General features: G+C 38.8%; 3 protein-coding genes across 3 annotated transcripts in view; 1 reads left to right on the top strand and 2 right to left on the bottom strand.

Annotated features, from left to right (window-relative positions):
* Positions 1 to 3567, top strand: part of LOC103508337 (intracellular protein transport protein USO1-like) — a 22566-nt gene extending 18999 nt beyond the window's left edge. Inside the window, exons 14-17 of the mRNA XM_017443713.2 lie at positions 222 to 348; positions 640 to 772; positions 1176 to 1311; positions 2380 to 3567. Coding sequence (XP_017299202.1) covers positions 222 to 348; positions 640 to 772; positions 1176 to 1311; positions 2380 to 2605 — 622 coding nt within the window. The 3' untranslated portion in view covers positions 2606 to 3567. The remainder of the gene's footprint in view (positions 1 to 221; positions 349 to 639; positions 773 to 1175; positions 1312 to 2379) is intronic.
* Positions 2681 to 7099, bottom strand: LOC103508336 (dihydropteridine reductase-like). The gene is made up of 5 exons (XM_026822971.1): positions 7073 to 7099; positions 6072 to 6179; positions 5818 to 5879; positions 5631 to 5707; positions 2681 to 2694 (listed from the first exon to the last, which is right to left on the bottom strand). The coding sequence occupies exons 1-5, from the start codon at positions 7097 to 7099 to the stop codon at positions 2681 to 2683; spliced, it is 288 nt and encodes a 95-aa protein (XP_026678772.1).
* Positions 7100 to 7295: 196 nt separating this feature from the next.
* Positions 7296 to 11998, bottom strand: LOC103508335 (dihydropteridine reductase). Its single transcript, XM_026822970.1, has 6 exons — positions 11819 to 11998; positions 11615 to 11706; positions 11011 to 11020; positions 8363 to 8430; positions 8087 to 8286; positions 7296 to 7477 (listed from the first exon to the last, which is right to left on the bottom strand). The coding sequence occupies exons 2-6, from the start codon at positions 11693 to 11695 to the stop codon at positions 7378 to 7380; spliced, it is 459 nt and encodes a 152-aa protein (XP_026678771.1). The 5' UTR covers positions 11696 to 11706; positions 11819 to 11998; the 3' UTR covers positions 7296 to 7377.
* Positions 11999 to 13768: the final 1770 nt, after the last annotated feature.

Genomic DNA, 13768 nt, shown 5'->3' with positions numbered 1-13768 from the left:
GCATCCTTGACAAGCTGCTGCTCAAGCACGCTTGACTTGTGTGGCAGGCATTACATTCTGGAGTCCGTACACTGGAATTTCGTAAGAAATGACCCCTCCAATGTAATACGAGTAGGTACATAGGTAGTAGGTAGGTAGTAGCTTAGGTAAGAGAATATGGGCTCACTTCAATACACTTTCAGTTTCCAGAGCTACCTATAATAATCTTTACACTTCCACAGGGCGGACTCGACACCTCCCAGCCTACTAGTGAGTGAGTTGCAAAGTTTCGGATCTCCTAGGAAGCTAACGAGTCTGTTGGACTCCTGTAACGAACTGGCGAGGCTCGAGGAGATGAAACGACTTCAGGTAAGATAGAATGCGCGATTTCTACTATCCGTTCAACTCCGCTACAGACAAGAGTTGAGGTTTCTTATTCGTCCGCTCCAAAGAGACCAACGATTGGTCACTTCGGTGAACATCGGTAACATGGATTTAACGGGGTAAAGTGGGACAAGGAACATGAAAGGAGCACAGATAAAGTTTCTGGGCGCCTTCCACCACAGTGCGAATGGTAAAATAATAGGTATGGAAGTGCAGATACTGTTTAGGATCCCCATAACACTCAAAATAGTCGCAACATCTCCTGATCATTTGCAGACGGAATGCGACTCGCTCCGAGGACACATCACAGTACTGGGGGACAAATACAATACTCTGGCACTCCGACACATTCAGTATAAAGCGAAACGCAAGTTCCAACTGGAAGAGTTAAGGGGGAGACTGGATGCAGGTGAGTCACTTGAGTTGAGCCACGTCAGGTGTGGTGGGATTCTGGATAGGTGACCGTTTGGACACGCCAATCACGGCATCCAGTACTTGCGTGTTGGGGTCCGGACCCCAACATCAAGCTGAATGAAATGGCAAGACCCTCGTCGACCATAACTAAGTTGTTAAAATGCGACGTAAATCTCCTACGAAATGAACTAATGCCCACTCTGTGGCTGAGTGGTCAAGGGCATTGACTCTCAATCTGGAGGTGCTGTGTTGTAAAATAGTGTGCCCTGAAGTAATGCGAGAGCGGTTCCAAGGTATGTACCCACAACTTTTTGTTACAAAAAAACTCCAAAAGTACAAATGAACAAATGCAAGAAGTTATATTAATCCATTTCCATTCCATGTCCACATTTCTCCAGGTCAATGTCAGATAGAGACTCTACAATCACAGCTCAGTGTACAGAGACAACGACTGAGGGCAGAGGAGATGTTTAGGAAGCAAGTGGAAACAGATTACCGTCGCCTGCAGGAAGAGAAGAGAGCCATCGCATCCAGGTAACTAATGGAGGTGATATATTTTGTTGGTTGAATGGCAATCGATAAATTCATTCCTTTAGTTCCTTTTTTTAACAAATAAATTCCTTTATTTCCTTTGTAAATTATAGATATGAAATCGTGTTTTCGGGAGATATTTCCATAATACCCTATAGTAAGCAGGTAGGTATTCGGCGGATGGGTGATCTGAGGAAATCGCGTGCTGTTGGCTACTCCGTGCTCACGATGGGTGAGGATAAAAGAAGCGGATGGCTTGTCGCTGGATGGAGTATACAATCCCAGTCACTAATATGTATACATTTCACCCGTACTTCTCTACTTTTTAGATTCTTATGAAACAAAATCTCATGTTTAGGAAGCAAGTGGAAACAGATTACCGTCGCCTGCAGGAAGAGAAGAGAGCCATCGCATCCAGGTAACTATGGAGGTGATATAATTTGTTGGTTGAATGGCAATCGATAAATTTATTCCTTTAACAAATAAATTCCTTTATTTCCTTTGTAAATTATAGATATGAAATCGTGTTTTCGGGAGATATTTCCATAATAGGTACCCTATAGTAAGCAGGTAGGTATTCGGCGGATGGGTGATCTGAGGAAATCGCGTGCTGTTGGCTGCTCGGTGCTCATGCTGGGTGAGGATAAAAGAAGCGGATGGCTTGTCGCTGAATGGGGTATACAATCCCAGTCACTAATATGTATACATTTCACCCGTACTTCTCTACTTTTTAGATTCTTATTAAACAAAATCTCTTGATTGCTGCACCCTCAAAATGCATACGCCTGCTATCATTGAGGTAAGATAAAGTTTTGAATAAAATAGAACACAGACACGGAGCTATAACTAGTTAGCCAGGCACCGTCCTATGAAAAATCTCCGTAGCACTCGTAGCAGAAACTAAACCGCTGATTTCAATGAGAACTGACACTAGTGGCGACAAAGCGGATGGCTTGTCGCTGAATGGGGTATACAATCCCAGTCACTAATATGTATACATTTCACCCGTACTTCTCTACTTTTTAGATTCCTATGAAACAAAATCTCTTTCTCTTTTCATTCTCTAACCAGATTACTCAACACAGAAATGGACCAGCGGGAAATGCAGCGAGAACTCTCAATCCTTCAGAAGAAGATCAGTCTCCTCGACAACACCAACTCAGAACTACTCGCCCGTCTATTGAGACTCAAATACCGTGATGGTCTAGGAGTGAGTAGCGCTGGGAACAGTACTGCTATGGGCATACCTAAGAGCACCACCTGTGATAATGTGACGTCCACATGGAGCAATCTGTAAACAGTGCACCATGTGTCACGTGTTGTAATCACGTCAAGGGGAGCTAGCCAGGCCTGCCGCACACTGGAACCGTAGTCACGCGATGCCGCCTGAAAACCCAAATCTATGAATATGATACATACCTCTCACACTCTAGGGTCGGCCATTCACTGTCAGGTAGACCTGACAGGCGTACCTACCTGTCAAGTCTACCTGATTGTGAACGGCGCTAGGCGCTACTACGCTTTCAAAGTGCGGCCCTAACCCTCGAATGTTAGGTCAAATAGGGAACAGGGATTTGTCTTTAGGCATTGATGACTCTCGATAAGAGAGAACTGATAAAGCCTTCGAAGATAATTGATTTTTTTAGAATCATACAAAACCGGTTTGTGTTTTTAGACATATGTACAGAAAAATAAAAGTGTCCACTTCCCATAATAAGTATTGATTTACCTACAGGAGATTTTGGTAAATATTTTGCCTTATTTCAGACTGAAAGGAAAGGAATCGCTAGAGATGGTAAAAATCACTACTAGGTCTTTCTAGAATGTAAAAAATAGATATTTACTAACCTACTTTCAATGTTCGTAAGGGTACTAACTAAAAAAAAATAGATTAGTTATTTACTACGGACATTGTAATAAGGTAAACATTTTAGTGTAATAGGTTCTTTTTCTTCTGTCCTTTTTTTCTGGTTTTTCTAAATGTCCTTTTAGTTTTTGCGGTTCTAAAGTTGGATTTTTCGTTTTTAGTCTAGTTATTAGTTCAATATATTCAGTAATTCAGTTCTTTTGCCAATCACCTAAAACCAACTTTGATGTAGTATACTAAACTATTAGTTTAATTTCTATACATATTATTTGTGTTAGTAAATTGTAATAAATCTACCGTGCCAAAGACACTACCTACGTAATAGATACCAGATGTTATATTAAATCTCCCGTTTTATCATTATTTATTTTAACCTGTGCTAATGTTATCTCCTACACCTACCTATTTCTTTTTAATCGTATTACCTACGTAATAGATACCAGATGTTATATTTAATCTCCCGTTTTATCATTATTGATTTTACCCTGTGCTAATGTTATCTCCTACACCTACCTATTTCTTTTTAATCGTATTTTTAGTCTAGTTATTAGTTTAATATATTCAGTAATTCAGTTCTTTTGCCAATCACCTAAAACCAACTTTGATGTAGTATACTAAACTATCAGTTTAATTTCTATACATATTATTTGTGTTAGTAAATTGTAATAAATACTACTGATACTAGGATAATAATAAAAACGGTAAGAATAATGTTAATACATAGGATGTCTAATATAAACCTAACAAATAATAAATCTACCGTGCCAAAGACACTACCTACGTAATAGATACCAGATGTTATATTTAATCTCCCGTTTTATCATTATTGATTTTACCCTGTGCTAATGTTATCTCCTACACCTATTTCTTTTAAATCGTATTTTACCTACTTTGTTATTTCCCTCTCAATTTTCACATTCCGTGCCAAATTTATTTTCCTCTTTGATTTTTTAAAAATTGAAATTTTCCGTGCCAAAAATAACTTTTGTAATTAAAATATAAATCTTTTTTCTACTTTTTATGAAATGGTTTCCTTTTGTAAAAGAAATAAATGCAAGAGTACATAGTATTTTTCTTTTATTTTGTAACGAGAGCAGTAGGTAAGTCTTTTCATATATAAATCTTTTTTCTACTTTTTATGAAATGGTTTCCTTTTGTAAAAGAAATAAATGCAAGAGTACATAGTATTTTTCTTTTATTTTATAACGAGAGCAGCAAGCCTTTTCATTTTTTTCTTGAGACATTTCACAGCAACAGAACTTTTGTTTGAAATGGACAACATTTCACAGCAACTTTTGTTTGAAATGGACAACATTTCACAGCAACTTTTGTTTGAAATGGACAGGTTTCAGTGTGTCCCAAAACTAGAAAGATACAGCACTGACTTTTGATGCAGCTGATGCTGAAGTTCCGGGTTCAAACCCCACGCAGTCATGTCATAACTCGTATATTAATAGGGAAATTACACGAAACTACGACTGATCCATCATGAACAAAACTAGAAAGATACAGCACTGACTTTTGATGCAGCTGATGCTGAAGTTCCGGGTTCAAACCCCACGCAGTCATGTCATAACTCGTACATAAATGGGTTTAACACAATTCGACCAGGGAAATTACACGAAACTACGAATGATCCATGAATGAAAGATACAGCACTGACTTTTGATGCAGCTGATGCTGAAGTTCCGGGTTCAAACCCCACGCAGTCATGTCATAACTCGTATATTAATGGGTTTAACACAATTCGACCCAGGGAAATTACACAAAACTACGACTGATCCATGAACAAAAAATAAAAATAACCAAGTTTCAATATGTGATATTTCAATAAAATAATAACCAATGTATATTGTCACGAATATGTATATGATCATCACACAAATTCAAGTTTAAAGCGGAACATGGAATTAAGTACATAAATCTAATGAAATGCGAAAAACGAATGACTATTTGAAAAGCACGCAGAATGAATTTATGGTTCAATATGTGATATTTCAATAAAATAATAACCAATGTATATTGTCACGAATATGTATATGATCATCACACAAATTCAAGTTTAAAGCGGAACATGGAATTAAGTACATAAATCTAATGAAATGCGAAAAACGAATGACTATTTGAAAAGCACGCAGAATGAATTTATGGGATGAAAGAAAATTGAAAATGCAGATATTATTTTAAATTATTTGATATTATTTTTAGTAAATGGATTGTTTGGGAAACTAGCCAAACCTGGATAGTTTTTAAGACAATTTACGGAGCTCTTGTCCCAAAAGTAACTTCAGATTAAATAAAAGAAAGCAATAATAATTTAAATAATTATGAACTTAAATGAAATAAACGTTTCAAAGCAAACAAAAAAATGGGTAACACTCAAATAAATAAATAATAATAAAAAACTTGCAATAAATTCGATCCGTTTCAATAACAATATTAAATTTGAGCATACCTGGGGTTCCTTCCAGAGCAGGTTTAGCACCAGGGAGAGACACCAGACCGCCGGGTTTCAAATGGTTTGCGGCAATGGTAGCAAGATTATTGTCATCGGTAGGTGCATACCTGGGGTTCCTTCCAGAGCAGGTTTAGCACCAGGGAGAGACACCAGACCGCCGGGTTTCAAGTGGTTCGCAGCAATGGTAGCAGCCAGCACGGAGCTCCACACACTCTGTCTCCACATGATATCTGCGCTCTTTACAAAGTCCTTAGCAGCAGCATTACCAACTGCCCAACCTCCGGCTACACAGATAACAGCATCAATCTTGTCTCCGGCCAGGATAGTCTTCAGCTCAGCCAACACTGTGGTCTCCTAAACATAATACGACACAAGGTGAATTACTATCTGTGTCCAAAAAAGTAGTGGAATCAGGGTGTTATCTGCGCTCTTTACAAAGTCCTTAGCAGCAGCATTACCACCTGCCCAACCTCCGGCTACACAGATAACAGCATCAATCTTGTCTCCAGCTAGGATCGTCTTCAGCTCAGCCAACACTGTGGTCTCCTAAACATAATATGACACAAGGTGAATTACTATCTGTGTCCAAAAAAGTAGTGGAATCAGGGTGTTATGACGATTTATTTGATTAATTTTCTTCTTATTTTATAAATCTTTAAGAAGATCTAATAGGAGGAAAAAATAGGTGGTAATTACGTGAAATCTTACCTATTCATTTTTACATCAATTGGGACCAACAATGTCCTTTTAACCTCAATAATAACAAACAAAAAAATCAATAGATTTGTAAAATGTTCTAAGAGGGCATACTCAATGATGTCTATGTTTATTTAAAATGAAGATTTACATAAAAACAGCACAATAATAAACAATATCTTTCTTCAGGACAATACTCAGATACCTGGGTACTAAGACAATGACAGTAGAGATACTTACCTACTTACCAGGATAAGTAAAGGATTTAGCTGGCATGCTTTCTTTTGGAAAGATAAAAAAAAAACTAGACACCCAAAAACTCTTATAAATATTTACAGACACTTGAGCATTGAAAGAAGATAAGGACATACAGTACAAAGTACAAGGAGTACAAGGACATACAGTACATTTTCTTCTTTTTTCCTGAACTCTGATTATTGTGGTGTTTTCACTGAACTAAACCTCCCTAAGAAAAAACATAACCTATGTAATAAAATAATGAAAACTGCATGCGGCTGCACATTTAACGGGTATAAGGACTTTTTTGTGTTGGGTGACCACAGAAATTGAACAGAACAAACAAAAAATGAAAATTTATCAAAACCAAGATTTTATTTAGAGCAAAAAAGTAAATAAGAACTCTCAGTTCTCTGGAAACAATCACCTGTAGGACAATAATTTTACTGTTACTTTCACCTGAAGTACCTAATTATACATCCCAAGTTATAAGGCTGGAAAGAGACCCCACTCTGACCAGCAACACAAGACATCTCTAGAATTGAACCCCAGACTTTCTGCAAGGCAAACAAGAGCATTCCCAATGGGACCAATTATTGTGCTTCTTTCCAAATAACTTTTAGAAGAAACTTGAAGTAGCCCAATGATTTTAATTCTAATACAGGACATACCAGTGAACGAGACAGACAAAGCCCCCCACATTTGCACAGGTGGAACAAACACAGAAAATGGCAAGACAAAATATTTCATAAGGAAGCCTCACTTTTACTGGAATGGATTAAATGGCTGATACTTCACTGGTAGGTACTTTCTAGTGTAAGTTAAGTTTGGTTTGGTTGTTCTTGGTCTCCAACTCTACCAAACTACCATTGGGAGGTCGCTCGATACCATTGGTCCATTTCCAGAAGAGCCTGAAGACAGAAATATGAAATAAACAGTCAGACAACCAAATGAGTAAAAAATACAATATTCTTGTTTTTCATAGCTGTCGCCGAGGGATGACTTCTGTACTATATACCTACATGATTTTGCATTCAGTTTGTCTGTCTTTTTGTTCCGCAAAAACTCTCAAACGCTTTGTCCAATTTTGATGAAATTTGGCAAACTCGGTGTCTCGGTAGTTTTTGAGATCGATGGAGCCTATCGCAACCCCGCAGAGGGCCTTTTTCCGAGTTTTGTAGGTCGCTCGATACCATTGGTCCATTTCCAGAAGAGCCTGAAGACACAAATAAATAGACAGACAACCAAATGAGTAAAAAATAGAATTCTTGTTTTTTATAGCTGTCGCCGAGGGATGACTTCTATACTATATACCTACATGATTTTGCATTCAGTTTGTCTGTCTTTTTGTTCCGCGAAAACTCTCAAACGCTTTGTCCAATTTTGATGAAATTTGGCAAACTCGGTAGTTTTTGAGATCGATGGAGCCTATCGCAACTCCGCAGAGGGCCCTTTTTTCGAGTTTTGTTAAAGCGCCTAATGGGGGGGGGGACATAAGTCTCTAGTAAAAGATAACTTACTCTGCCACATATTGGAGTGGGGTCCAAGTGCTCGTGTCGGCATCTGGCATCCATTTCCTATTCATAGGCGTGTCCAGAGTGACAGGTAGGAGAGCCACGGCCAGACTGTTCTCTGGAAGGCCACTCTTGTCACTGGCCAGACTCTTGGTTAACTGGTGAACCGCCGCCTTGGCCATACCGTAGCCAATCATACCTGAGGAATGAAAGTATCAAATCAAATGCCAGAAATCTAGGTTTTACCTTTTAAATCTAGTTTTACTGAAATCTGCTATCTACTCTGCAAATGGAGGTTGGGGTGGTTAACTGGTGAACCGCCGCCTTGGCCATACCGTAGCCAATCATACCTGAGGAATGAAAGTATCAAATCAAATGCCAGAAATCTAGTTTGACTAAAATCTGCTATCTACTCTGCAAATGGAGGTTGGGATGCAGAAAGTTTGGGTTCCATATTTGCCATCGAATTGAGAAAGAAGAAAAAAAGAATCGTTATCTTGCATTTTCCATTACAAATACATACTTCAAAAGATTACTTTACTTTATCGTGTTGGTGTAAAGACCAATTATTGGGGAGTGTTGTCTCCTTTCACCGATCTGATGACGGACGTATTACAAGATGGGCATGCTATGACACAAACCCCACAAAGTTCAATACTTATACAGGAGTTCCATAGCTACGTCTACGTTAGCTACGAAGCAAGATTCAATTCGATTTTAAACGGACTTTATTTTGTTCTACTTTTGGGTGTTACTCCAAGTTTGCAATCCGACCTTGATTCGTTATAAAATAATTTATGGCCCAATATGGTTGAAATATTAAACAACCTCCATGGCCGAGTGGGTTTCACACTAGGCTTGCACTCCGGAGGTCTGGGGTTCGAAGTTTTTTCGGCTCTGTGTTTGAAGTTCGGGGTCCACTCAGCCTGGTAAGGACAATTGAATAGCTTCTTTAATCGAGTAGCAACATCAACAAAACCAGTAAAAATGTTTGCTTTCATCGGAATGTGAAGAAGAACGATCGTGTGTAACTTAAGTAAGGCAAATGCAGTATTCTCTGCACCCTGAGCACTATACATTTTGAAATTTGGGAAATGTCCGGGTTTTCGATGGAATGTCCGGGTTTTTGGAACCAAATGTCCTACTTTTTAAAAATTTGATCTGGAGACCCTATTTATGGGGTGAAAGAAAATGGAAAATGCAGATATTATTTTAAATTATTTGATATTATTTTTAGTAAATGAATTGTTTGGGAAACTAGCCAAACCTGGATAGTTTTTAAGACAGTTTACGGAGCTCTTGTCCCAAGAGTAACTTCAGATTAAATAAAAGAAAGCAATAATAATTATGAACTTAAATGAAGTAAACATTTCAAAGCAAACAAAAAATGGGTAACACTCAAATAAATAATAATAAAAAAACTTGCAATAAATTCGATCCGTTTCAATAACAATATTAAATTTGATCAATGGATATAAATTTGATCTAAGTCCTGCACTACTTCCAATCATAACTATTATTTTATAATAAATCAGTACTATTTATAATAATTAATCAAACATAACGTACATAGATTATTTATTTATTAGGGAGGACTGCATTTAGCATGGTAACATGAATATTCTAATTTTTTACAACATACATAATTTTGAGTATGAGTCCAGAGTATGAGTCCAATATTTTTTCAGTCAATCTATCACCCGAAATTATTACATTTATTGACATTTCTCAAAATTATGACAATAAGATGGCCTTTTCTTCAACAAAAATCTCATATTTTGGGTTCCTTGAGGTACCATCTACACTAGAAGAGTCAGTGGCCTGAACCTCGAAATATCATGATTTTATTTGTATCCCGAATTCACTGCAAAGACTTCAAAAAACGAGAGATTCAAAAACAAACCCAGAAAATGGCAAGACAAAATATTTCATAAGGAAGCCTCACTTTTACTGGAATGGATTAAATGGCTGATACTTCACTGGTACTTTCTAGTGTAAGTTAAGTTTGGTTTGGTTGTTCTTGGTCTCCAACTCTACCAAACTACCATTGGGAGGTCGCTCGATACCATTGGTCCATTTCCAGAAGAGCCTGAAGACACAAATAAATTGACAGACAACCAAATGAGTAAAAAATAGAATTGTTTTTCATAGCTGTCGCCGAGAAGGTCGCTCGATACCATTGGTCCATTTCCAGAAGAGCCTGAAGACACAAATAAATAGACAGACAACCAAATGAGTAAAAAATAGAATTGTTTTTCATAGCTGTCGCTGAGGGATGACTTCTGTACTATGTACCTACATGATTTGCATTCAGTTTGTCTGTCTTTTTGTTCCGCAAAAACTCTCAAACGCTTTGTCCAATTTTGATGAAATTTGGCAAGCTCGGTAGTTTTTGAGATCGATGGAGCCTATCGCAACCCCGCAGAGGGCCTTTTTCCGAGTTTAGTTAAAGCGCTTAATCCCCGGGGGTCAGTACTGGGTTAAGCGCTATTATTTAAGCCACCCCCTACTCCCTATAACTCATATTGAACACTCTGACTGAGCTTTCGGAATGTCCAGGACCCTGAACCTAGGGGGTACAGGGTTCGAATCTTGGCTGGTCAGGATAAAATGGTTTGTCGCAGGGGGGACAGGGTTTGAATCCTGGGACTGGCTAAAAGGGAGATTTTGGTTTGTCAGTTTATCACTCTCCTTGACTTCGAAACTTGAATCGTCTTTGCTCTCAGACCCTAGAATTCCGAATTCTAGATCCACGGTCGTCTCTCTTATCACACATAAGCTCCCAGACCCTAGACTAAGCCAAGTCTAGATCCGCGGTCGGTCTCTTGCTTATTGTTTTATCACTTGTAAATATCCATATTCATATTATAACCAATCTCTCAGACCCTAGACTAAGCCAAGTCTAGATCCGCGGTCGTTTACTTACTTACCTTCTTTTACCTGTACATATTCTTAGCATATTATAAGTTTAATTGTAACACATTACCTAATCACCTACCTATCAAATCCAAAACCGTAACCCTATTCAAAGGTCTAAAAAAAAGATGAGTGTTCCACCGCCGTTTTTATTTCGTAGCAATGGAACAACTGCTACATTAGACACTTGTGGCCTGTGTTTTCCCCCCCGTTTTTTTTTCGTAGCGATGAAACAACTGCTACATTGGACGCTTGTGGTCTGTGTCGTAGCATGCCCATCCCGTAGTATGCCTCTCATCAGATGGGCGAGAAGAGACACAATACTTCCCATTTAGGTGCTGGGTCAACACAAGAACACCAGAAAGTAACCCATTGAAATATTTGCAATCGAAAAACAAGTACAAATTTTTGTCAATGGTGGGATAAGAACCCGGGACCTTCTGCATGGCAAGCAAGTGCGTTACCACTGAACCAACCATGCCCCCTTGTTTGATGTTAACCTACATCAAACAAAGAACAGCCCAAAGATTATGGTCTAATTAAACAACCACATCCACATCAAACAAACAACCAACCAAAAAGAACACATCTAATAAAACAACCACCCTTGTTACTTACCCAATTCTGAGCTTTGAAATGAGACACAACAGCAGATCCCAAAGCTCCTCTGCCTCCGTAAATGAAAATCTTGCCTGACATTTTACTCTACAAGCACGAAACCAAGTGACAAATTGAAATGAGACACAACAGCAGATCCCAAAGCTCCTCTGCCTCCGTAAATGAAAATCTTGCCTGACATTTTACTCTACAAGCACAAAAACCAAGTGGCAACTCAGAACAAAATCACAAACTAGTTCGAATACCAAAGTTCTGTCTAGGCTAAAAGTGAAAGTGCAAGGAAATCCTCGTCTGGCAAGGTTAAAGTTTGGAATTAGCTTGGTAAAATGGCCTTGCTTTGATGAAGAACTATGCGGTTAATAGACAGAAGTAGGAGCGTGTTTTGACACTAAAAACTGACCATCGAAATTTTGACCCGATTACATTACTTTCCTTCCTATAGGATAAGGAAAGTAAAAAGTAGAGAAGGGGACATTTTAATCAAGAGTGTTCTCATACCCTCTCCCTAACAGGATTCTATTGGCAACTTTCCCGTCCTCTGTATTCCCGTCCCTCCCTTTATTCCCGGCTCCCGGTCCGCTATAGAAAGTTTAGCCTGGAGAAGACAATCGCTTTCATAGCGGGAATATAGTTAGGGAGGGGAGGAATGTGGGAGGTTTGATTTATGTGTGTTTCAGATAGAATGGGATGTGAGATAACGGAATCATACTGGGTGCCTCATCTTGTATGAATAAAAGGTTTTGAACGTCACTGTATAACGGCAAAGGTTTTTACCCTCTGTTCGGTTATAACCTGCCTCCTTACACACATTAACCTCAGCCTGAGTGCTGCGACCCCAGCCTGAGGGACCCCAGCCTGAGGGACCCCAGCCTGAGGGACCCGGGGAAAGCCAGCAGGATGTGATTGCCCAGATGTCTCATCCGGTTCATAAATATGACAACCGCAGACACTTTCAAACGTTCCATCAACTTCGGGAACTTATGGCTTTTTGACTTGAAGTTCTTTTTTATAGAGCGTGAAAAACTCGTTTTCGGTGGTAAATTGCCGAGTTTTTCTACAAAGTCACAACTTTTTTTTTCTTTTTTTCATAGCGCGGAACTCTTTTAGTTGGTAAATCTGAAAGTTGTTATTAGGAAGAGATACTAAGTTGACGTCATCACATGGCAATAACTAAATACATAATGTAGAATGTAGGTAATCAATAAATAATTGAAATTAGTTGGACTTTTATTTCGTAGGAAGTGTACAATACAAAGTACATATTTCATTCCCATTTTCCTTCCTTACCACATTTGAGATCAAAATATTATACTATTCTACGGGGCGAACGACCTACGTTAAAGCGGGGAAAAGGAATACTATCCAATGAGAGCTACATTTCTTATTTTATTTCATTACTGAGCTGGTTTTATAGGTACCTACCTAATAGATATTAGATATTTGAACTGGTATTATTCTTGGCTGTTCGATTCTCAATTCACACTCCTTCCCTTATCACACATTATCCGGGCTAATGCCACAGTTGAACAGGTATTGCCCGACTTTCTCCGGCGAGTTGTTCAAAAACTTCAAGTTATCCTCCAAAGTCCACACGTCTCGCTGATCCTTGACAATGGTCAACACTTCTGGGTTCCAAACAAAGGCGGCAGTCACTGGTGCCAGTTTCAAAAGCTTCAATTTGTGAAGGACCTCAGGCGGGAAGGGTCTTTGGTATTCTGATTCTTGGTCCACCAGGAAAATGTCGTCTCCACTGAAACATGGAAATGAAGTTCTATTAGTGTGGAGGTACCAGTATCCACTAGGAATAGTTCATGTCTACTTGTCCAGCGAAATATGGAAATGAAATCAAACTATACACTGGAGTAGGTATATTCCACTCCCGCAGGCACATTTCGGGCCTCTAAAATCCTAACCAAATCGCGAGATCCAATGACAAACAAGCTACACCGTCACATCAAACAGAACAGCTTTGTTGACACAGTGTGCTCAGAACTCATTAGGGTGTGGTATCTGAAATAAAAGGAATCTGGTCATTTCTGTGTTGAAAACGTTGGAATAATGTCTAGGGCCGTGGACAAATGGAAACATAATGGAGTGGTTGGTCCAGTGGTAACTTGCTTGATTGTCATTTATGAGGTCCGGAGGGTTGGAATC

The sequence above is a fragment of the Diaphorina citri genome, unplaced genomic scaffold (genome assembly GCF_000475195.1).
Source record: "Diaphorina citri unplaced genomic scaffold, Diaci psyllid genome assembly version 1.1 scaffold389, whole genome shotgun sequence".
NCBI lineage: Eukaryota > Metazoa > Arthropoda > Insecta > Hemiptera > Psyllidae > Diaphorina > Diaphorina citri.
The sequence above is the reverse complement of the archived record's forward strand: the minus strand, read 5'-3'. Positions and strand labels throughout refer to the sequence as shown.

Bases quoted from the DNA above. Each gene is read 5' to 3' on its own strand.
- LOC103508336 (XM_026822971.1), bottom strand. From the start codon at position 7,099: ATGTCTTGTGTTGCTGGTCAGAGTGGG. The intron at 5,880-6,071 runs TTTGTAAAGAGC...GCTGCTAAGGAC, and splicing joins GTAATGCTGCTGCTAAGGAC to TTTGTAAAGAGCGCAGATAT. The intron at 5,708-5,817 runs CATTGCTGCGAA...TAATCTTGCTAC, and splicing joins AGCTCCGTGCTGGCTGCTAC to CATTGCCGCAAACCATTTGA.
- LOC103508335 (XM_026822970.1), bottom strand. From the start codon at position 11,695: ATGTCAGGCAAGATTTTCATTTACGGAGGCAGAGGAGCTTTGGGATCT. The intron at 8,287-8,362 runs GTAGATAGCAGA...TGATACTTTCAT, and splicing joins CCCCAACCTCCATTTGCAGA to TCCTCAGGTATGATTGGCTA. The intron at 7,478-8,086 runs GTAAGTTATCTT...TTCTGTCTTCAG, and splicing joins CCACTCCAATATGTGGCAGA to GCTCTTCTGGAAATGGACCA.